Genomic DNA, 24,497 nt, shown 5'->3' with positions numbered 1-24,497 from the left:
GAAATCCTTTTATTTTTGTTACTAGCAGAAACTTTATACAAAAATGAAATAAAAAATTTAGTTTTTGAGTAAAAAGCATTTTTTTACACATATTTTTTGAGTCTTTTTAGTTTAATGATATTTTGAAAAACTTACTTATTAGGCAAAATTGTTTAAGATTAAAAAACCAAATAAATCTTTATGAATATAGCAGGAAAATTGTTTTTGTTTCACAATCCTAACTTTAATAACAAAAAAGTTATAAAGAAAATAAAATTAAAACATAATGATTTTTTTGTCTAAAAAGCTTAATTAACCCCCTATTAAATTATTGAGATGTCAGAAAAGTAGGCGGAGCAACTGTCATAATTAATCCTTTTCTCAAATAAGGGTTAATAAATAACCTAAAATTTGCAAATAATCAATTCATTCAGTAGTATTTTTTGCCATTAAAAATTTATATTTTTTGGTGGAATAAAAAAGAAATAATTAGTTAACTTGTTTTTCTTTGTGTATCATTATTCAGTTGCCAGAAAAACATAATATAACCATCCAAAAAATAAGAGAAACAAAAAAAAATTCTTTTTCTCAGTCACTTTTTCAAAACTTTAGCTCTAAAAATCTCCGGTGTTAATGGAGGTAAAAAAAATATTTTTATATCTACTTATGTGGAATACTATGGAGAACAAGGACATAAGCATTTTTTTATAATTCATTGAGAAATAAGGGCTGCATATGCTTAAAAATACTTTTTTGAGGGTCATGCTGTATATATTTAAAATTGCAGAGAAGTGAAATATGAGTTATGACGGATATAAACGTTCGTACGGGTATGAGGATGGGCACGGGGAGAGATATAAGCGACCGAGGATAGCCCCTCCAAGGTAGGTAATACAATTTCGGTTTTTTTCAGCTGATTAATATATACCCAATCGTTCAAATTGTTTCTTTTTTATTTTACTTTCCTATTGTGATTTGATTTCAACAATTTTTACATATAATAATCAAAATCCTTGTTTTTTTTATTTTAATTACATCGGTACAGTTTAACCATTACCATCCAAGTGTTTGCTGTTGATTCGCACATTTATTTGGTGGTTTTTTGTTTTTATTAAAATTTGTAAATATTTAGAGATTTTGACCCCGATGTTAAAGAATTTGAAGACCCAAGCCTTGAGAATGAAAGAACTGCGGCCCGGGGAGAATACAGGCCAGCTATGATGTCATTCAAGGCATTTCTTACAGAACAGGTTATTAAACTAATTCTATTTTACAACTTTATCCTATGGGAAGCCGTAAGGACAGTTTTATTTATTATGGTATTATAATTTACCTAAATCAATTCCACATACATTACTTAATCATAGGTTTTACTCATTGAATTGATAGAAATTAATGTGAGATGTAAATTGTAAAATTTTTGAAATACCCTCCATGAAAACCAATATGTCCGTTTTGTACCTATTAAATGTTCTTCTGGAAATTTTGCTATTATAATACGTCTGTCATCAAAAAAATATTACCTCTCGTTAGTTTGAGAATATGTACTTTTTTTTAGGATGATAGTATAACAGACGACGAAGCCCTTATAAAGTTTGCAGAGTACAAGAAAGAGTTCAACAGACAGCAGATTAACGAGTTCTTTGTGGCCCACAAGGAGGAAGAATGGATGAGAGATAAATATCATCCGGACCATCTGGAGACGAGCTCTGCTTCCACTAAGAACTCAATCCAAAATAGATTAAAGGTAATTTTTGCTGTATTTTTGTTATTTATTTTGGCGTATTTTTGTCAACATAGTTTTGGTACCTACCAACATGTGAAATGAACAAATGTTCAAACTTAATCAGCTGGTAGGAACATGCGTGGGTGTGTTAATGGTACATTTATTATTTTCTTGTTCTTAAGGGCGTTTTTATTTAACGTGGGCGATAGAGACTTGATAATACTGAAACGTTTGGTCTTGTATACAACCATATGAAGAGCATTTATAAATTATGAATTTTATTAATATTTATAAGTAATGCATGCAAGTTATGAAATTTACAGGGATACCAGGAAAAGTAAATTAACGCAGGGATGTATATTTTCCAATCTAGTTTAATTTTCCCCCTCTTTATCCCCCCCCCCCCCTCCCTACCCAATTTGTTACGCTTAAAGTTTACAGTTTTTACATAAGATGATTACTTATTTTTTACTAAAATAGCTTATCCCTAAATCCCGTGCATGACTGCCCATAAATTAAACCTGTTTAAATTATCTTTGAATGTTCTAATAAGGTATTATGAATTTAGGTTTTCATGAACTTTTATAACGAGGGCATCATAGACGATATCACTCTCCAATCCGACAATGCTCAGAAAATTGAACTTCTTTTGGATTCCTTTGTGGCCCATCTTGAAGACCCAGACCGTGAAGGCCTACTTCTGGAACCTGATGATCCACTGCGCGAGAATTTATGCAAGACCAGAAGCATTTATTTTAATTCTGTCCATCCGGAAATAAAGAGAGAAGAGCTGCTTAGTGTATTGAACAAATATCCTGGTTATTTACGACTCTGCCTGTCGGATCCAAGTCCGGATACCAAGTGGAAGCGACGTGGTTGGGCAAGCTTCAAAAGAGATGCCAAGATTAAGGAGATTTGCTTCAATCTTTCAAATGTTAGACTGAAGGTAGGATTTTTTTTTTATTTTTTGCTCTCGTTTGTTTACATTAATAACATTTTTCTGATCTGCACAGCTACTTTAAAACTAGGATTTGTTAATGAACAGATAAGAATTAATGAGAGTAAATTTATCTTTTTCTTAGCTAACTCAAATGTTCGTCTTTAATTCTTATAAGATACTCATTTTTAGTTTTTACTAGTCTTTTTTTTCATGAATAATTTAACAATAGTTTAGATGCTAATTTTATACATAACGTTTTTACTGAAGGAAACTAATTTTCTTGTTATTTAACCCTCTGTCAATTATATTCCCCTCAGTCATCCAAATGCAACAAGTTGATTTGCGTAAATATTTATTTCCCTGTGGTTTTGTTTGTCGGACGCTTTAGTACTCCCAAAGTCATACAAATTGTCCGTATTGCAAAGATTCGACAGCCGTGCCCCCCCCCTCTCCGGCCCCCTTACCTTCTCACTTTGAAAGCTTTTTCTTTCTGTTTTATGCATATTAACCAGGCAAAATATCATTTGGGGGAGTCATTGCAACCATCTCGTAATCGATGATTAAATGGCACTTAGATTTCGAATTTCGATCTGAAATTTTGCATGAATAATCCTTGGTAGGTCTATTTTCCCTAAATCGAATAAAAAGTATGAAAAGTAACGGCTAATTGCTGCTGGATTAGTCACGAAACCTATCTCCACATAAATACTTTTTGTCGCTCAAAAACATTTCATTTCAGTTCGAAATTAGAATTCTAGGTGCCATTTAATCATTAATTACGAGATGGTTGCACTAACCCCCTCCCCCCTTATATTTAAATTTAAGATTTTCTCATGGAGTTAGATTCACCCTTTGAGTTGATCGGGGGAGGTGTATCTGCATGTCTGTGTTTAAAAAAACTGCATGGGCATCCATTACTCCCCCCCCCCCCCTCCCATGCAATATATTATAGCCTCATATCTCACTGATAAAACTTATCTGGAAATGGAGCTGTGATTTTCAAGCAGTTTACGGGATCTAATGTAACATAAACGAAACTTAAAACTTTTAAGAAAAGGATTGATATTGCAAAGTACACAACTAAAACGCCTTAAAAGGGTTAACAAAGTAGACCTCAAGTTTTTGTTTGCCTAGAAAATTGATAACACTTGTCGTTATACAATATACATATTAACGTGAATAAGTTGTAATTCTGAGTTAGTTGATAAGTGTGACTCAGTTCAGCAGTAGCGCATAATATTCTTCAAAATTTCAAATTAACTTCATGTTTTTAAAGATTGCGTGATCTAACACATTCATTTTTAACAAGGACAAATGTAATAGTTATTTCTCGCATCGTATTATAAACGGCTTTCCGCGGATATAGATTGTACAAATATAAGATTAAAACTAGTTTTTTTACCCAAGGTGCCGAAGGCACCGGCTAAAAGAACTGATTTTAATCTTATGATTGTACAATTTTATAATCGTAGAAAGCTGGATATAATACGATGCTAGACATAGTTTTTTCGTATGGATGAGAACCGGTTTCTATCCACCGGATTCGAATGAATACGAGAAACATTAATACTTGCATCCTAGCTTAGTAGCATATTAGTTGCTCATATTTGTAACGTTACTTGTGCTACAGGGTGACTCATAATTCTATTCTCTTGAAAGTTAAATATTTTAATGAATTTAGATTTTTAAGTTTTTGTAAACGAGATTTTTTATTAAGTAAATTAACGAATGTCAACTCTGTTCGGAAGTTTATTTGTTGAGTTATCAAAGAATTTTTATTGCTCTATTAACTTTACTTTTATCTTATAAGCTGTGCTATGAATTAAGGGGGGGGGGGAGTTTTGACACATTTGCGTAAACCTGGCACCTAGGCTTTGTCTTTGGACTGAGAGGATAGGTTATCAATGATAAAATCATTCTTATATGATGAATTTCACGAAGTTTTAAGATTTTTGGATAGGCCTCCAGGTTCCGGAGCTCCAGGCCTCCAGGTGGTCTCTGTACAGGTGAAAATGAAAAAAAAATTACAAATAAAGTTACAAATCAACTTATAAAACAAAATGTGCATAATATTAAAAAAGATGCATTTTTTGTTCTATAAGTTGACCTGTAACTTAGATTATTTTTTTTTTCAATTTCACCTGTAGGCCTAGAGCTCCGGAACCTGGAGGCCTGGAGCTCCGGAACCTGGAGGCCTATCATAAAAATCTTAAAACTTCGTGAAATTCATCATATAAGAATGATTTTATCATTAATAACCTATCCTCTTAGTCCAAAGATAAAACCTAGGTGCCAGGTTTACGCAAATGTGTCAAAACTTCCCCCCCCCCACCCCCTTTATTTTTCATCCCTGCGAATAAAATATTTTTATTTGGTAATGTTAAGAATTAGATATGTACACAAAATAATCTTTAACTAAATATCTTTTATGTCACGATATTGTTTTAAATACAGTTACTATTTGATAAGGTCATGTCCGTGCGACCGTATACATGACTTGTAAAGATTGAAATTTTTTGTTCCATTAAATGTCTCTAGGGACACTAAAGATTTGAGGGGGGGGGGGTGATCTACCATTTATATGAATAATGAAAGTATTTTGTGTGAGGTTAAGGTAATATTACTTAGTCCCTCCCTCCCCCCCCCCCCCCCGAAAGCTTGTTTATTATCCATAACAAGACAAACAAAGCAGAACTTTGCAACAGAATGATCTCATTTTTATTTCAACCTCTACATAGACATTTTGTTCATAACTCACCTGTATGTAATTTTTTTTTGTGTGTATTGTTTTTATGATAAATATTTTTTAGGAAAGCGAGATGGGGCCTTTATTGAACAAAGATTTATCCCGACGTATTAGAACTGTGGATGTGATGTGCAATGACAAAACTGTGCTGAGAACTTGCCTCCAGGCGGCCAATCAGATCATTAACAAGTTGGATGCCAAATGGGGACTTTTTCCTGAGACGAAGCCAAATGAAATCCTGGGTATTACGAAGAGTGCCAATCCTTTGTTGGTTAATATTGCAGAATATTTGGTTGAGGAGATGAGTGCTGAAGAGGAAGAACTATTGGGTTGTGCTGACAACAATTCTGGTGACAGGAGTCCAGATTATGACAGTGAATTGGCTTTGGTTTTAGACAGGCTTGTTCTGTACCTCAGGCTAGTTCATAGTTTAGATCTGTATAACTATGCCCATTATATAACAGAAGAAGAAATGCCTAACAGATGTGGCATATTTCATGTTAGAGAAGCAATGAAGTCTGGTGCAACTGTAACAGAAAATAAGATAACGGACTATAAAGATAAGTTTTGCAAGAAGATTAAGGAGATGACTGAAAGTTGGAAAGAAATGTCGCAGGATGAAATGCATGAACTGGGGCCTAAAAGCGAAGAAGATGCCATTGACATGTTCTCTCAGACTAACATTCAAGAGTTGGGCAATAATAAGCATCTCTGCTCGTTATGCGGCAAGAAGTTTAAGGGAGTAGAGTTTGCTAAGAAACATATTATCAATAAACATGAAGATGGAATAATGGCTGTAAAGAAAGAAGTTGTATATTACAACAACTATATAAAGGATCGTAAACGTCCTGCTCTTCCGGAAAGACCAAAGACTCCTGCCAAGCCAACTGCTAGGCCAGTAGCTGCACCCATTGCCGCAGCTATGCCACATAGATCTGTATTTAGCCGTTTAACTGAGAATGTTCCCGACAGGCATATAAGAAGTACAAATGTAAGGGATAGGTTGGGATATAAAAAGGGGAATATTGCTGTTACAAGTGATGTTAAGGATCCTAGATCTGTTGTTGATTATAGTGACGTTGAATTTTCTGATATTTTTGATTAAATTCTAATAATTCTATTACTTAAAACTTTGATTGATTGGCCAAAGAATTTTTTAAAATTTTCTTATGATCTCAGTTGTAAAAATATATACAAATAAGGTATTTGATACACAATTAAAATTTCAGATTTAAACGTACAAATAACAATGAGAGAGTGCATTTCTATTCATGTTGGCCAGGCTGGAGTCCAGATGGGTAATGCCTGCTGGGAGCTGTACTGTCTGGAACATGGCCTTCAGCCTGATGGTATGCTTCCTTCAGACAAGTCGGCAGCTGGAGATGATTCATTCAGCACTTTCTTCTCTGAAACAGGTGCTGGTAAACATGTGCCCAGGTAAATTCAATTTTTACAAATATAATTTTTCTTACAATGCAGCTATCGTTATTAGTAAAAAAATAGACTTTAAATTAAATCTCAAATCTTTTTGAATATGTTAAATGATTGCGCAACTAGCTTTTAATGATTGACGTATCAAGAAACTAATATTCTTCCAGGGTCTTTACTTTCTCTGTAAAACAATCTTTTGCATTTTAGACCCCGCATTTAGCTGAAACCCTCACCCCCATTATTTTGGTACCAATTTTATAAGAAATTAAAACTTCGCATGATCCCTATGTGACTCGTAAATCTTACAATCCTTAATTTATGGTATATTTACAAAAGGAGTGAGACTATGTGAACAATCTGTTTTAGAGCAGTGTTTGTTGATCTGGAGCCAACCGTAGTTGACGAGATCCGTACTGGAACCTATAGACAGCTGTTCCACCCTGAACAACTGGTGACTGGTAAGGAGGATGCTGCCAACAACTATGCCAGAGGCCACTACACCGTTGGCAAGGAGATTGTTGACCTGGTTCTGGACAGAATAAGGAAGCTGGCAGATCAGTGCACTGGCCTCCAAGGTTTCTTGGTTTTCCATTCTTTTGGTGGAGGTACTGGATCTGGATTTACCTCCCTACTGATGGAGAGATTGTCTGTTGATTATGGAAAGAAGGCTAAACTGGAATTCTGTATCTACCCTGCCCCACAGGTACTTGTTTACTAATGGAGTATTATAAATACTAGCGGCTACGCCCCCTAGAAGCCTGTAGTGGCACTTTAAATGTTAGGTTTTAAAAAAAAGTTGCATTTAAGTTCCTAGCTATGTTGCGTAGGAGTCTCTATAAATAAAACTTTTTTCGATTTTTTGTGATTTCTCTTGAAAGAGTGGTGGTACCCTCTTCCAAAATAGTGGTGGTACCCTCCTCAAAATAGTTATAAACCTTCCCGGGATCTATGAGAAGCTACCCTATTAAGGAGAACCCGATCGATTCAGCGGTGTATATAACTAGCAGTTTTATCTGAAAATCAACCTGTTAGCTTTTTATTATTCTTCAAAGGTTAGCTAGGCGGAGAGACATTTGTTTGTACATAAATATTTCCCAAAATTCGTAACGTGCGCATGAAATATTCTGCAAAATTGACCTTGCTAATGGGAAGGGGGATAAAATGTGGTTAGGGGAAAATAATTCAAAAATAAAATGATAACCTACCAAAATGGCGGAAAAAACTAGGAGGGGATAATTTTTAAGTAGCAAGGGGGAAAAAGGAATGTGCAGAATATACAGCCCTGTAAGTATTTCAAGAATTTCGCTATAAGCATACGCTCTATATTTAATACTAGCGGCTATGCCCCTAGAGGCCTCTAGGGACACTTGAGAGGAGAGTCTGAAGTTTAAAAAAAATTGTCAAATTTTTTTTCGGAGTTAATTTTTTTCTAGGGGCTATTTTTCTTGGAAGAGTTGTAGTACCATCCCCCAAAATAGTTAAAAACCTTCCTGGGACCTATGAGAAGCTACCTTGTTATGGAGAACCCGATCGGTTCAGCGGTTAGCGAGATCCTTTGGTACAAACACACACACACAAACAAACAGAAATCCTGTTACTTTAGTACAAGGATTTGTAACTATCTTTTTCTTACTCTTAATGTCTTTTTCTCTAAATTAGTTACTTTTGAATGTAATCGTCATTGCAAAATTAATATTGGACGGATATACTTAATTTAGCACTTGTGCATAAACTTAGAAAGATAGGATTATAAAGGGTAAACTCACAATAGATAAAATAAGTTAAATTTTAAGAAATTTAAAGTAACAGGATTAATCATGTTAAGTTGATAGGACAATTCTAACATTATAAAATTAACTATTAGAGCTTACCGTTACTTCATGACGTGCGGACAGTCAAAAATATATTTATAGAAAAGCTTCGCTTAATAATGTTTAACTAAATAATGCTTGCTGAGTTGGGAGTATTTGATATTTGATACATGCAACAATTTATCATGTTAAGCTTACTCTTACCACAATCTAAGTATGTGCTTAATAATAATCAGCTGTTATATCAGTGACTGAGAGTTGTTGGTTAGTTTTTGTGAAAGTTCGCGAAAGAAACTGTTAGTGCGATAAGTAAATCCCCCCCCCCCCCCCCTTGTAATAGTGAAATTGTTTTTCTATCAATAATAATGAAATATTTCTTTGTTAGGTTGCCACAGCTGTAGTAGAACCCTATAACTCAACACTGTGCGCCCACTCTACCCTTGAACATTCTGATGTTGCTTTCATGGTTGACAACGAGGCCATCTATGATATCTGCAGAAGAAACCTTGATGTTGAGAGACCAACCTACACTAACTTGAACAGGTTGATCAGCCAGATTGTGTCTTCAATCACTGCCTCCCTGAGATTTGATGGAGCTCTGAATGTTGATTTAAATGAGTTCCAGACAAATCTGGTTCCTTATCCCAGAATCCACTTCCCTCTGGTGACTTATGCTCCTATTATCTCAGCTGAGAAGGCCTACCATGAGAGCTTGACTGTTGGTGAGATCACCAATGCCTGCTTCGAACCTGCCAACTCCATGGTCAAGTGTGATCCCAGACATGGCAAGTACATGGCTTGCTGCCTTCTGTACAGAGGTGATGTTGTCCCCAAGGATGTGAATGCTGCTATTGCTGCCATCAAGACCAAGAGAAGCATCCAGTTTGTTGACTGGTGTCCCACTGGATTCAAGGTTGGTATCAACTACCAGCCACCAACAGTTATTCCTGGAGGTGATCTTGCCAAGGTCCAGAGAGCTGTGTGCATGTTATCCAACACTACAGCCATTGCTGAAGCTTGGGCCAGGCTTGATCATAAGTTTGATCTGATGTACGCCAAGAGGGCTTTCGTGCACTGGTATGTTGGAGAAGGTATGGAGGAGGGAGAGTTCTCTGAAGCCAGAGAGGACATGGCTGCCCTTGAGAAGGATTATGAAGAGGTTGGCATGGATTCTGGAGACGTTGAGGATGGAGAAGGCGATGAATATTAAGTGCCATTAGCTAATCAGTATTATATGTTTTATATGACTAACAAGTGCCTGTGATTTTTAATCATTTATGTATATATTTCAGATTGTAAGTAGTTTTTTCCTTAGTTTTAAAAACTGCTTGGAAACTTATTATCAAAATGAGAGAGTGCATTTCTGTTCATGTTGGCCAGGCTGGAGTCCAGATGGGTAATGCCTGCTGGGAGCTGTACTGTCTGGAACATGGTCTGCAGCCTGATGGTATGCTTCCTTCAGATAAGTCTGCAGCTGGAGACGATTCTTTCAGCACTTTCTTCTCCGAGACTGGTGCTGGCAAACATGTGCCCAGGTAAATTCTAAATGTTAAATCGCGTTAAAAAAATATTTTTTTAAAACTCAAATCTTATATTAATACGAGTCTAACCTTTGTGTATCTATTCACTGTTCCAATTCATGCTCAAACTCCGCTATATTTAAAGATGTTAAAAAATTTTTACTGATTTTTAAAAGCAAAGCTTTTTTTTACTCGTATGTTAAATATTAGTAAGGTTGTGGTATTTTTCTTTGCTAACAGTATTTTTTTGCCATCGGAGTCGTGTGTAAAATCAAATAGAATAGAAAACTGATTCATTTTATTAATATCCTCCCTCATGTTACCTTACTATTTGGTTTAACCTTATTTAGGATCTAATAAGGGGGGGGGGGGGAGTTCTGACACTTTTGCGTAAACAGTGATTATAGGCTTTATCTTTGGACAGGGGTGTATATTCTACATGGGATCCCCGGCTCAGGGGGGGAAAAAATAAAAAATGTGGTGGTTGGAAGGAAAAAAATGTAAAAATTAAGAAAACTGAAAACATTTTTCCATTTCCCCCCCTCCTTGGTAAAAAAAATAAAAGAATGTGTGGTAGGATGGTTAAAATAAATAAAATATAGAGTTCTTTAAATATTTTTTCATTTCCCCCCCCCCCCCCTACTTGGTGAGAAAAAACTAGGGGGGGGGGAATAATGAAATTTGTAGCCGGGGAAAAAATATAAATCTTGTGCAGAATATACACCCCTGTCTTTGGACTGAGAGGATAGGTTATTAGGGATAAAATCATTCTTATATGATGAATTTCCCCCAGATTTAAGATTTTTTGGATAGGCCCCTAGGTTCCGGAGCTTCAGGCCTCCAGGTGGTCTCTCTACAGGTAAAATGAATTTTTTTTTAAGAGTTAGATGTCAGCTTATGAGACAAAATATGTATGTTTTTTCTTCAAATATGTGAATAACAATCAAAAAGAAGCATATTTTGTTTAATTAGTTAACCTCCAACTCTTCAAAAAAAAATCTTATTTTTAATTTTTACCTGTACAGAGACCACCTGGAGGCCTATCCAAAAAATCTTATATCTGGGGGAAATTCATCATATAAGAATGATTTTATCCCTAATAACCTATCCTCTCAGTCCAAAGACAAAGCCTGCCTATAATCACTGTTTACGCAAAAGTGTCAGAACTCCCCCCTCCCCCCCCCCTTATTCATTTAAGATTTTTATTTGGTGCTTATTTTTACGGTTTATATAAAGATTCTTTCGTCATATTAACGGTTTATTGCGTTTGTAAAATTCATTACTAGTATCGATGAGAATCTTCTATAAAAGCCAGACTTTCAACCATATACGATTAAAAAACTTTTTTCAGAGCTGTTTTTGTTGACCTGGAGCCTACCGTAGTTGACGAGATCCGTCATGGAACCTACAGACAGCTGTTCCACCCTGAACAACTGGTGACTGGTAAGGAGGATGCTGCTAATAACTATGCCAGAGGCCACTACACCGTTGGTAAGGAGATTTTAGATCTGGTTCTGGACAGAATTAGGAAGCTGGCTGATCAGTGTACTGGTCTACAAGGATTCCTTATCTTCCATTCTTTTGGTGGTGGAACCGGTTCTGGATTTACCTCCCTACTGATGGAGAGATTGTCTGTAGATTATGGAAAGAAATCCAAACTTGAGTTCTGTATCTATCCAGCTCCCCAGGTAATGATTTCTTTTATTTACTGGGTCTAGTACAAAACTTTTTAACAATGGGAATATTTTTATGAACATATAGGGCACAAACAAGGATGACTTCAACTATAAAAGCGATGAATGCACTTTAATTAAACAGCTGTACTAGATATTCTTAAGAGGGGGGGGGGGGGGGTCAATGCAACCATATCGTAATCAATGCGCAATAGGCACTTCATTAGAAACCCAAATTTCGTTATATACATTGCTTTATTTCATGTTAAATACCACTTTTCAATTTCAATTACCAGCCGCTACCTGCGCAAGCGGCTGGGAAAGCCAAGAGTGTGATATGTAGATGGGGCATGTGACATTTCTATGGGAAAATAGGGTAAGAAGGGGAGAAATAAGAGAAGGGGGTTGTGGGGAAATTTTTACGTCAGAATCATATTCCCTTTTTCCTGGGCATTTCAAAACGAATGATATATTCTTTTTATTTATAGATTTTTAACATAATATATTCAAATTAAGATTTTTATTTTTATTTTAGGTTGCTACTGCTGTAGTAGAGCCCTACAACGCAACCCTTGTTGCCCACACCACCCTGGAGCACTCTGACTGTGCCTTCATGGTTGACAACGAGGCCATCTATGATATCTGCAGAAGGAACCTTGATGTTGAGAGACCAACCTACACTAACTTGAACAGGTTGATCAGCCAGATTGTGTCTTCAATCACTGCCTCCCTGAGATTTGATGGAGCTCTGAATGTTGATCTGAACGAGTTCCAGACAAATCTGGTTCCTTATCCCAGAATCCACTTCCCTCTGGTGACCTATGCTCCAATTATCTCAGCTGAGAAGGCCTACCATGAGAGCTTGACTGTTGGTGAGATCACCAATGCCTGCTTCGAACCTGCCAACTCCATGGTCAAGTGTGACCCCAGACATGGCAAGTACATGGCCTGTTGTATGTTGTACAGAGGTGATGTTGTTCCCAAGGATGTGAATGCTGCTATTGCAGCCATCAAGACCAAGAGAAGCATCCAGTTTGTTGACTGGTGTCCTACAGGATTCAAGGTTGGTATCAACTACCAGCCACCAACAGTTATTCCTGGAGGTGATCTTGCCAAGGTCCAGAGAGCTGTGTGCATGTTGTCCAACACTACAGCCATTGCTGAAGCTTGGGCCAGGCTTGATCATAAGTTTGATCTGATGTACGCCAAGAGGGCTTTCGTTCACTGGTATGTTGGAGAAGGTATGGAGGAAGGAGAGTTCTCTGAAGCCAGGGAAGATATGGCTGCTCTTGAGAAGGATTATGAAGAGGTCGGCATGGACTCTAATGATGCTGAGGAGGGAGGAGATGAATATTAAGCCAGTACAACATTTTATGATTTAACTTCTTCTGTTTTCTATCTACTTTCTGTAATTTACATGTTTGGTTTTACATTTTATTGATCTTTATTTTAAAATTAAATCTATCTTTATTTTCAGAATTTAAGTAGTTTTTGCCTTAGTTTTTAAAACTGCTTAGAAACTTATTATCAAAATGAGAGAGTGCATTTCTGTTCATGTTGGCCAGGCTGGAGTCCAGATGGGTAATGCCTGCTGGGAGCTGTACTGTCTGGAACATGGTCTTCAGCCCGATGGTAGACTACCTTCTGACAAGACTGTTGCTGCCGGTGATGATTCATTCAGCACCTTTTTTGCTGAAACTGGGGCTGGTAAACATGTGCCCAGGTAAGATTTTTCTACATATTACCCTAACACAAAAGTAACATGTCTGTCTTTGTCTTTACTGTAGAATCCTTATAACCGCTGGATAATATTAGTTCTCCTATACATTTAAGCTTTTTATAGGTCGTGGGTAGGTTTATTATTATTTTCAGGATATATCACCCTTCGAGAAATTTGAAAGTAAGGAATAGAGTTCTACATACTCCCCCCTCCCCTCCCTTTCACTTAGAGGCCTGTAGAAGCTGAATATATCAAAATTTTCTAAAGCCATACAAAAAATATTTTTCTTTGACGGTCCATCAGTCATCATTATTATGAAATCATGGGTGTATATTCTGCACAAGATTCATTTTTTTCCCCTCTGCATTTTTTTTATTTTTTTTCCCTCTGGGTTTTTTCAGCAAGGAAGGGGAAAAAAGAAAAATATATACAGAACTCTTAATTTTATTCATATTATCCCCCCTCTTGTACATTCTTTTAGTTTTTTTTTACACAAAGGAGAGGAGAAAAATTTAAGTGATTTAAGTTGTCTTATTTTTTTACTTTTTTTCCCCCTTAACCACATATTTTTTTACCCCCCCTTTAGCAGGGTTAATTTTGCAGAATATACACATCTGCTTAAAGTTCGTGTTTATTTTATCTTGATAAAAATACTTAAATAGATTAAAATACCTACTCTTTTAACCTATAGTGTTTCGCTACTTATGTATGTTATCAGGGTGTCGGAGCCGTTTAATTTTGATGCGGCTCCGGCTCCGCGGAGCCTTATCTGGAAATACGGCTCCAGCTCCGGCTCCTACCTTAAAATTAATATATCAACTTTTGTTCATTATTGAAATTGTTAAAATAAAATAAATAATATAAAATATTTTGCTTTTATTTGATTAAAGCTATATAAAAGTAGAAGGATGTGTGTCTATTTGTTAAGTAACAACAGTTTTTCAGTTATAGACCGTTGCCAAATTATATTATTACTTTAAAAAATCATTTTTGGCTAATCTGGAGCCGGAGCCGTTTTTAACGAAAAATACGGCTCTGGCTCCGGCTCCACCAAAAATGTTACTGCTTCCGGCTCCGGAACCCTGTATGTTATTCTTGTTTTTTTTATATTTTATAGTTGTTGAATGAAATATAAATGAATAATTTTTTGTTTTGTTCAGAGCTGTTTTTGTTGACCTGGAGCCTACCGTAGTTGACGAGATCCGTACTGGAACCTACAGACAGCTGTTCCACCCTGAACAGCTTGTGACTGGCAAGGAGGATGCCGCTAATAACTATGCTAGAGGCCACTATACTGTTGGTAAGGAGATTGTTGATCTTGTCTTGGACCGAGTTAGGAAGCTGGCTGATCAGTGTACTGGTCTTCAAGGTTTTCTCATCTTCCATTCTTTTGGTGGCGGAACTGGATCTGGATTTACTTCTCTCCTCATGGAGAGATTGTCTGTTGATTATGGAAAGAAATCCAAGCTGGAGTTCTGCATCTACCCAGCTCCTCAGGTAATCATTTTTCTATGTATGCAAAGCAAAGAAGCTTTAGCTTTAAGAATGAGAATTTAATTTTTGCTTTTAAGATGGAAAAAAAATTAAAGTTGAATTGGATAAATAAAATGAAATAAAATATAATAGAACCATCTAGGTATTAAATTTGATTATAGAAAATAAATGCAAAGGCTTCACTTCAGATAATATGACCTATAAGTAGCACCTTATAAATTAGAATTACAAAAAACATTACATACCAAGTTTATGATCGTTCTTTCCATTTAGTCTCAAAGAAATGAAACACTAGGAGTTAATAATAAAAGAATAAAATGCGTCTGAATTAAATTCTAACTGAGCCGAAGAAATATTTACGTCTGAAAATCCTATGATAGATTTCTTAATTGGTTTAAGTAAAAAAGTCTTTGAAAAATGAATTTGCTTCCTCTTGACAGTTTTGATTTTTAGATAAAAAAACCTACTATAAATGCTTCATCAGGGGTGTATTTTTTAACTAGAATATATGTGATTGTGAAAGGGGTAAAAAATGAACAAAATATGGAGTATTGCTAATATTTCTCAACAGGGCTGTATATTCTGCAAATTTGACCCGGTAGAGGGGGGGGGAGAGGAGTAAAGAAGTAAAAAGATATGTGGTTAGAAAGGGGGGGAATGTAAAAATTAAAGAGGACCGAAAGCATTTTTTTTAGTTTTCCTCTCCTCTTTGGTGAAAAAAAAACTAAAATATGTGGAAGGGGGCATAACATGAATAAAATGTATTCTTAAAATATTTTTTATTTTATCCCCTTCGTTGCTTGAAAAAACCAGGGGGAAAAAATAAAAAATTTGCAGCAGGGGAAAAATTAATCTTGTTCAGAATATTCACCCCTGTATTTATATTTCCCCCCCTCCTTTTATATACCTGAGGGGGGGGGGGGGTTGTTTAGACACATTTGGTTAAACTGTGTGTATTGGTTTTGCCTTTGGACTGAGAGGATAGGTTATTAGGGAAAAAATCATTCAAATGTGATAAATTTTCCATAGTTTTAAAAACTTGATAACTTGGGAAAATTTATCATTTAACAATGTGAATGGTTTTATCCCAATTAACCTATCTACTTAGTCCAAAGGTAAAGTCTTCACACTGTTTACACAAACTTGCCAACCACCACCCCCCCCCCCCCCCCCTCTAAAATTTACTATTAATTTTGTCTTTCTAAATCAAATGTAATTTTACTTAAACAATTTTAATTTTTTTTTTTTTGTTATTTAGTAGATAATCGAAATTTATTTTAAAGGTTGCCACTGCTGTAGTGGAGCCCTACAACGCAACCCTGGTTGCCCACACCACCCTGGAGCACTCTGACTGTGCTTTCATGGTTGACAACGAGGCCATCTATGATATCTGCAGAAGGAACCTTGATGTTGAGAGACCAACCTACACTAACTTGAACAGGTTGATCAGCCAGATTGTGTCTTCAATCACAGCCTCCCTGAGATTTGATGGAGCTTTGAATGTTGATCTGAACGAGTTCCAGACAAATCTGGTTCCTTATCCCAGAATCCACTTCCCTCTGGTGACCTATGCTCCTATTATCTCAGCTGAGAAGGCCTACCATGAGAGCTTGACTGTTGGTGAGATCACCAATGCCTGCTTCGAACCTGCCAACTCCATGGTCAAGTGTGACCCTAGACATGGCAAGTACATGGCCTGTTGTATGTTGTACAGAGGTGATGTTGTTCCCAAGGATGTTAATGCTGCTATTGCAGCCATCAAGACCAAGAGGAGCATCCAGTTTGTTGACTGGTGTCCCACAGGATTCAAGGTTGGTATCAACTACCAGCCACCAACAGTTATTCCTGGAGGTGATCTTGCCAAGGTCCAGAGAGCTGTGTGCATGTTATCCAACACTACAGCCATTGCTGAAGCTTGGGCTAGGCTTGATCATAAGTTTGATCTGATGTACGCCAAGAGAGCTTTCGTTCACTGGTATGTTGGAGAGGGTATGGAGGAGGGAGAGTTCTCTGAAGCCAGGGAAGATATGGCTGCCCTTGAGAAGGATTATGAAGAGGTTGGCATGGACTCTAATGATGCTGAAGAAGGAGGCGATGAATATTAAAGAACTGGTTTATGATAATTTTTAAATCACTTTGGTGCCAAATTACAAATAGTTTTATTAAAGCAAATTTTTATCAACTTTTAATACAAAATTTTATTTTCAGACTAAGTAGTTTTCGCCTTTGTTTCGAAACCGCTTACTAAATCAAAATGAGAGAATGCATTTCTATTCACGTTGGCCAGGCCGGTTGCCAGATGGGCAATGCCTGTTGGGAGCTGTACTGCTTGGAGCATGGTCTTCAACCTGATGGTAGACTTCCCTCCGACAAGTCGGCTGCTGGTGATGACTCCTTCAGCACTTTCTTCTCTGAGACTGGTGCTGGAAAGCATGTCCCCAGGTAAAAATATTATCTTAAGGGCTAATTTATATTTAGTGATGTCAATACTCAAAGGAGCATTAGTTCAAAGTTAATCAAAAAATAGTCAATTTGATTACATAGGAATACGACAAAAGAATAACCAAGAGTTTAAAACTTGTTAAGTTATTTTTTGTTTCCTAAATATGCCTTTTTGATAGTCAGTGTTCACTTCTTCCACCATTTCAAAAAAAATTTCACTTGGTCTTATTATTTTTATTTAAAACATTTTTATGTTATTAGATGTATTTTTTCAGGGCTGTTTTTGTTGACCTTGAGCCTTCCGTCATTGACGAAATTCGTACTGGTACTTACAAACAGCTGTTCCACCCTGAGCAGCTCGTGACTGGCAAGGAAGACGCAGCTAACAACTATGCAAGGGGTCACTACACCGTTGGCAAAGAGATTGTTGACCTGGTTTTGGACAGAATTAGGAAGCTGGCAGATCAGTGTACTGGCCTTCAAGGTTTCTTGATCTTCCATTCTTTCGGTGGTGGAACTGGTTCTGGATTTACCTCCCTTCTTATGGAGAGACTGTCTGTGGATTATGGAAAGAAGGCAAAGTTGGAGTTCAGCATCTACCCTGCTCCCCAGGTTAGTAATTTTGACTTTTTCTAAAAGTATCAATTCTTTGAAATTACCCTTTTCAGTCAAACAGGGGTTTAGTTATATACGAATACTGCACAGTGGTCTAGTTTGGCATTTAGTGGACATTTCACCTACCTCTACTCTAAGTCAATTTTCTCAGCTTGTAGTTGATAGAATCGTTCAAAATAAAAAGCATGCGCCTTATTACTCAATACAACTTGTAAATTCATATAGAAAAGAAAAACAAAAGCCAACTGGTCCAGAAAATACTTTGAAACTTAGCTAAAATTTCATATTTTCATACTATTTTCTTAAGTGGCAGAGAGCCTAAATTCGATGTTTCTAAGAAATAAAACGTTTAAAAACCTTGCATCATTAATAAACATTACTGTAGAAATGATTATATAAAGGTAAATGCCCAATCACCAAACTTTGTGCAACATACATTTAATACAACTAATTGAAATTTCTTCACCTTTTTTACGAAGTTAATTTCTCTTAGATAAGTAATAATACATAATCTAGTACCTAATGTTTTCAGCTGTTTAATAGCTAAATCTAGAAATTGTAAAATTTTGTTATTAATATATCAAATAAAATTAATTAGAATACGAAAATTAATTGAAGAAGTTTAATTCTACTGAAATATTTGGGAATAGTCCATTTCGTGGCAACGCACCTTAAGGGGCTATTCGTCGTATTTTTAAGATGGCTTTTGTTAGGTTATTTTAGGTTAGGATAGGGACTATACCTAAACATTTGATGTTAAAATATCATTAAATAGTCATGTAAAATGGCTAACAGCCGAGCAGCAGCCGTTACCCAGCTGCCATATGAATTAGCCCCCACTATTTTTGAGAGTATTTTTAAGCTCAGCACCCATGAAAACCTACCCCTAGACACGACACAAGCCCTATCTACACATTTTAATCTTGGCCACTCTCAGCCGTTTTCAACTGGTTCTCTAGCCGTTAAGCGGCTGGTACAAGAAATTTTTAAAATGGTTATTGGTAACATTAAACATGAATAAAAGCAAAATTATGTTTCAAGAAGTTGTTTCCTACGTAATAACTAATGGATTTGCCCTGAAATTGGCCAAAAAAAAGGCTAAACGGCTGAGCCACCAGCCGTTAGCCATCACTTTTCCACCTTTTTGTTTGATTTATGGAAAATAGGCTTACCAAGGAATACTCATGCCAAGTTTAATAACGAAATTCCGATTTTAAGTGCCATTTGCGCATGGATTATTAAAAGGATGCATTAAACCTCCCCCCCCCCCCCTTAAAAAAAAATAAAACATTAATTTTAAATCTCTGAAAGTCTCTTAATCTAGCATAGGCTCTTTGTGGGCAGTTTAAATGCATCAGAAATGAAAATTAACAGAGTAAGATGGTGAAAATTCAAAAGGCAAAATTCATGACGTGAAAATAATCCTGAACCTTCATGTTTCAAAGTTTATAATTCATCAACCAGTAGTTGAAAAGACAAAAACTCTTCGGTTTCATGTGAGATAGGGTATATATTTTCAAAATAAATTATTAATTTTGAGGAATTCCAATGTTGATTTTTGGCGAAATGTCCGGCCTTAGACCGCTGTGTACTGTTTCTACCTGTTGCAATGACAACTTTTAACTAGGGTTGGCAACCCGAATCCGGAACCCGACCAATTAATTTTTGGCTAATTTTGGAATCTAGAATCCGAATCCGGAATCAGTTTTTTAATAGCTGATATGGATTTTTTTTAGGTAGACTTAAACCAAAAAAGTATTTTATTGTTTCTTCTTAACTACAGGTATCATGTTGGGTAGCATCCAAAGTTTCGTTTGGTTTTAGTATTTATTTTCATTTCACAGTAGCTTTTCATGCTTATTATAGGTTAGGTTGAGTAAGGGTTAGAAAATGGCGGTTGTATTTCTAGAAATAAAAGAAAAGCTACTGTGAAATTAAAAGAATCCCATCCAATTTATGACAAAGGGGGGGGGGGGTTAATGCAACCATCTCGTAATCAGTGAGCAAATGGCACTTAGAATTCGAATTTCTATCTAAACTTTTGCATGAGTAATCCTTGGTAGGTCTATTTTAACAAAAAATTGGAAAAGTAACGGCTGGCGGCTCAGCAGTTTTGCCATTTTTTGGATACCTATAATACAAATTAGTCACGAAACTTCTCTCTACATAATACTTGTTGCCACTCCAAAACACTATTAAACGGTTCTAGACGGTAGCTGTTGATACTAGAAGTTTCAAAAATGGTTATTGCTATCATTTAACATGAATTAAACCAAAAATATGTTTTATAAAGTTGATTCCTACGTAATTGATGAAGGATTTACCCTAGAAATAGGCAAAAAACGGCTTAACGGCTGAGCCGCCAGCCGTTACTTTTCCAACTTTTGTTCGATTTAGAGAAAATAGACCTACCAAGGATTACTCATGCAAAAGTTTAGATCGATATTCGAATTCTAAGTGGCATTTGCTCATTGATAACGAGATGGTTGCATTAACCCCCCCCCCCCCTTGTATTGTTTTTCATATCAAAAGGCACCAGTCAATTTTTAAGACATTAGTATTTAATGAGAATTGATTCATCAAAGTGCTTCAGTGTCATTAATAGTTTCCCCCTCCTCATTCAGGGGTGAAAGTTCTGCAAAATTGACCCAGCTAAAGGGTGGGGGGGGGGGAGGGGCAATAAAATATATAAGGTTGGTTGAAAAATTTTAACCTTATTTTCCATTTTTCTCCCCTTCTTGGTTAAAATATATAAAAGAATATGTTAGAGAGGAAATAATATGAATAAAACTAAGTTCTTTTTCATTTTCTTCCTTCCTTGCTGGAAAGACCCAGGAGGGAATAAAAAATAAAATTTTGCAGCAGGGAAAAAAAAAAAATGAATTTACACCTCTGCCCTCATTATGTATCTGCCATTGGACTTGTACATATTTTTTTTTTAAATCTCACTTTTCTTGTGCAAATGAACTTATTTTAGGTTGCCACAGCCGTTGTCGAGCCCTACAATTCCACTCTTGTCGCCCACACCACCCTGGAGCACTCTGACTGTGCCTTCATGGTTGACAACGAGGCCATCTATGATATCTGCAGAAGAAACCTTGATGTTGAGAGACCAACCTACACTAACTTGAACAGGTTGATCAGCCAGATTGTGTCTTCAATCACTGCCTCCCTGAGATTTGATGGAGCTTTGAACGTTGATCTGAACGAATTCCAGACAAATCTGGTTCCCTACCCCAGAATCCACTTTCCTCTGGTGACCTATGCTCCTATTATCTCAGCTGAGAAGGCCTACCATGAGAGCTTGACTGTTGGTGAGATCACCAATGCTTGCTTCGAACCTGCCAACTCCATGGTCAAGTGTGATCCAAGACATGGCAAGTATATGGCTTGCTGCCTTCTGTACAGAGGTGATGTTGTCCCCAAGGATGTGAATGCTGCTATTGCTGCCATCAAGACCAAGAGAAGCATCCAGTTTGTTGACTGGTGTCCTACAGGATTCAAGGTTGGTATCAACTACCAGCCACCAACAGTTATTCCTGGAGGTGATCTTGCCAAGGTCCAGAGAGCTGTGTGCATGTTGTCTAACACTACAGCCATTGCTGAAGCTTGGGCCAGACTGAACCACAAATTCGATCTGATGTACGCCAAGAGGGCTTTCGTCCACTGGTATGTTGGAGAAGGTATGGAGGAGGGAGAGTTCTCTGAAGCCAGAGAGGATATGGCTGCTCTTGAGAAGGATTATGAAGAGGTCGGCATGGACTCTAACGATGCTGAGGAGGGAGGAGATGAATACTAAACCCAGTGAATCAAGATTTTATAGTGCCATCTATTTTTATATTTTTATAGCTTAAAACTTTTATTTAACCATTTGTATGTCACTTATTTTAAAAACTTTTTAGCAAATTCTTTATTTTCAGAAGTAGTTTTCTGCTTTATATCAAAGCTGCTTTTTATTGTAAATCAAAATGAGAGAGTGCATTTCTATCCACGTTGGTCAGGCTGGTTGCCAGATGGGTAATGCCTGTTGGGAGCTGTACTGTCTGGAGCACGGCCTGCAACCTGATGGTATGCTTCCTTCTGATAAAGCAGCTGCTGGCGATGACTCTTTTAGTACTTTTTTCTCTGAAACTGGAGGTGGAAAACATGTGCCCAGGTAAAATTAAATAGCAAGATTCCCTTGGGTTTAATTCAGGGTTGTTTATTCTACATAGGATCCCCGGTTAAGGAGGGGGGGGGGTGATGTACTTTTTTTGGGGCTTTTACTAAAGTTATAAAGCTAATTTGTAAAGAACATTTCTACATGCTTCATATTATTAACCCTTCATAGTGTATCACAAAGAATTACAAATTATTATCATAAATACTGTTAAAAAGGTTACTTAATATGTATGGATGTTTCCTTTGATTGGAGAGAGATATCCTTAGTGGGGCAAAGAGGGAAGTATATCTTCGCGTGGGCCAATGGCTTTTTTTATTTATTACAGACATAATCATAACGCTGATACTGTTTTTTTTTTTGCCATTTAACCTCTTTGCGCTCCGTGTGGGTCTAAGTCTATTTTCTGAGCTGGATCTTTAAATCGTTTCAATGGTGCGCCAAATCGGAGTGAGCAAACTTTCCACCAATGAGAGCACAGCATTTTTCGAAATGCCGCGCTGTGAATATCTTAATTTTATTGTTTTTTGATTTGCCCCAACATAAAATATGTTCTAAACTGATCTAAATATTTTAGAGCCGTGTTCATTGACCTTGAGCCTTCTGTCGTTGATGAGATCCGTACTGGCACCTACAAACAGCTGTTCCACCCTGAACAGATGGTGACTGGTAAGGAGGATGCTGCTAATAACTATGCTAGAGGTCACTACACTGTTGGTAAGGAGATTGTTGACCTGGTTCTGGACAGAATTAGGAAGTTGGCTGATCAGTGTACTGGTCTACAAGGATTCCTCATCTTCCATTCTTTTGGCGGTGGAACCGGTTCTGGATTTACTTCTCTCCTTATGGAGAGACTGTCTGTGGATTATGGAAAGAAGGCCAAGCTGGAGTTCAGCATCTACCCTGCTCCCCAGGTAACGTCCATTTAATTGTTTTCGTTCCCTCATTAAATGTAAATTTTTGCTAAGATTATAAAGAGCTTTGTGTTAATAAATATAACTGTACTAACGGTAAAACGGATTAGGAAGCTATGATTTGTGTCCATATAAATTTTAATATCGCCTAAATGCTATGATTGTCTGTACTATTTAAACAGACCCTTGTTTTCATTAAAATAATGTCTTGTTTTATATTTATTTACATTATGCTTTTTTTTAAAAACCTACACGTAAGTGAAACTTTAGGTTTTTTTTCTTACATGGTGCTGACTTCCACGGTAATCATGAGAGAGATGTCTTCTTATGATTTGAAATGAAACTATTGTTATATTTAGGTCGCCACTGCTGTAGTGGAGCCCTACAATGCAACCCTAGTTGCCCACACCACCCTGGAGCACTCTGACTGTGCTTTCATGGTTGACAACGAGGCCATCTATGATATCTGCAGAAGAAACTTGGATATTGAAAGACCTTCCTACACCAATTTGAATAGATTGATCAGCCAGATTGTGTCTTCAATCACTGCCTCCCTGAGATTTGATGGAGCTCTGAATGTTGATCTGAACGAGTTCCAGACAAATCTGGTTCCCTACCCCAGAATCCACTTCCCTCTGGTGACCTATGCTCCTATTATCTCAGCTGAGAAGGCCTACCATGAGAGCTTGACTGTTGGTGAGATCACCAATGCCTGCTTCGAACCTGCCAACTCCATGGTCAAGTGTGACCCCAGACATGGCAAGTACATGGCCTGTTGTATGTTGTACAGAGGTGATGTTGTCCCCAAGGATGTGAATGCCGCTATTGCTGCCATCAAGACCAAGAGAAGCATCCAGTTTGTTGACTGGTGTCCCACTGGATTCAAGGTTGGTATCAACTACCAGCCACCAACAGTTATTCCTGGAGGTGATCTTGCCAAGGTCCAGAGAGCTGTGTGCATGTTATCCAACACTACAGCCATTGCTGAAGCTTGGGCCAGGCTTGATCATAAGTTTGATCTGATGTACGCCAAGAGGGCTTTCGTTCACTGGTATGTTGGAGAGGGTATGGAGGAGGGAGAGTTCTCTGAAGCCAGAGAGGACATGGCTGCCCTTGAGAAGGATTATGAAGAGGTTGGCATGGATTCTGGAGACGTTGAGGATGGAGAAGGAGATGAATATTAAATTGTGACCGGTTTAGACAAGATTTTGTATTTTATTGTATGATTTATTTAGAGAAACCTTACGCTTTGTGATATTATGTTTTAGTAATATTGCATCATTTGAAACTAATGAAATTTTAGGAATGATTTTATATTTTCAGCATT

At 36.9% G+C, this 24,497-nt stretch overlaps 6 protein-coding genes across 7 annotated transcripts; all 6 read left to right on the top strand.

The window, feature by feature from the left end:
- The first annotated feature begins 708 nt into the window (after positions 1–708).
- LOC145313198 (serrate RNA effector molecule homolog) lies at positions 709–6,621 on the top strand. Of its 2 annotated transcripts, none has more exons than XM_080152490.1 (5): positions 709–863; positions 1,112–1,229; positions 1,538–1,726; positions 2,274–2,651; positions 5,456–6,621. In XM_080152490.1, the coding sequence occupies exons 1-5, from the start codon at positions 778–780 to the stop codon at positions 6,494–6,496; spliced, it is 1,812 nt and encodes a 603-aa protein (XP_080008616.1). In that variant the 5' UTR covers positions 709–777; the 3' UTR covers positions 6,497–6,621. The 2 variants fall into 2 exon arrangements, with proteins under 2 accessions (XP_080008616.1, XP_080008617.1); XM_080152491.1 differs by having other exon boundaries at positions 738–867.
- On the top strand, positions 6,588–9,926 carry LOC145313203 (tubulin alpha chain-like). Its single transcript, XM_080152495.1, has 3 exons — positions 6,588–6,828; positions 7,189–7,525; positions 9,019–9,926. Exons 1-3 carry the CDS (start codon positions 6,641–6,643, stop codon positions 9,841–9,843), a joined length of 1,350 nt encoding a protein of 449 aa, XP_080008621.1. The 5' UTR covers positions 6,588–6,640; the 3' UTR covers positions 9,844–9,926.
- Positions 9,927–9,980: 54 nt separating this feature from the next.
- LOC145313206 (tubulin alpha chain-like) lies at positions 9,981–13,305 on the top strand. The gene is made up of 3 exons (XM_080152499.1): positions 9,981–10,168; positions 11,505–11,841; positions 12,362–13,305. Exons 1-3 carry the CDS (start codon positions 9,981–9,983, stop codon positions 13,181–13,183), a joined length of 1,347 nt encoding a protein of 448 aa, XP_080008625.1. The 3' UTR covers positions 13,184–13,305.
- Positions 13,273–17,171, top strand: LOC145313202 (tubulin alpha chain). The gene is made up of 3 exons (XM_080152494.1): positions 13,273–13,549; positions 14,707–15,043; positions 16,324–17,171. The coding sequence occupies exons 1-3, from the start codon at positions 13,359–13,361 to the stop codon at positions 17,143–17,145; spliced, it is 1,350 nt and encodes a 449-aa protein (XP_080008620.1). The 5' UTR covers positions 13,273–13,358; the 3' UTR covers positions 17,146–17,171.
- A 118-nt stretch (positions 17,172–17,289) lies between these two features.
- LOC145313205 (tubulin alpha chain-like) lies at positions 17,290–22,019 on the top strand. Its single transcript, XM_080152498.1, has 3 exons — positions 17,290–17,482; positions 17,758–18,094; positions 21,075–22,019. The coding sequence occupies exons 1-3, from the start codon at positions 17,295–17,297 to the stop codon at positions 21,894–21,896; spliced, it is 1,347 nt and encodes a 448-aa protein (XP_080008624.1). The 5' UTR covers positions 17,290–17,294; the 3' UTR covers positions 21,897–22,019.
- LOC145313204 (tubulin alpha chain-like) lies at positions 21,994–24,493 on the top strand. Its single transcript, XM_080152496.1, has 3 exons — positions 21,994–22,253; positions 22,834–23,170; positions 23,530–24,493. Exons 1-3 carry the CDS (start codon positions 22,066–22,068, stop codon positions 24,352–24,354), a joined length of 1,350 nt encoding a protein of 449 aa, XP_080008622.1. The 5' UTR covers positions 21,994–22,065; the 3' UTR covers positions 24,355–24,493.
- The last annotated feature ends 4 nt before the right edge of the window (positions 24,494–24,497 follow it).

Source organism: Acartia tonsa, chromosome 3 (genome assembly GCF_053477335.1).
Source record: "Acartia tonsa isolate MP-2025a chromosome 3, ASM5347733v1, whole genome shotgun sequence".
NCBI classification, from domain to species: Eukaryota; Metazoa; Arthropoda; class Copepoda; order Calanoida; family Acartiidae; genus Acartia; species Acartia tonsa.
Note: the sequence above shows the minus strand (reverse complement) of the source record. Positions and strands in the feature narration are given on the sequence as shown.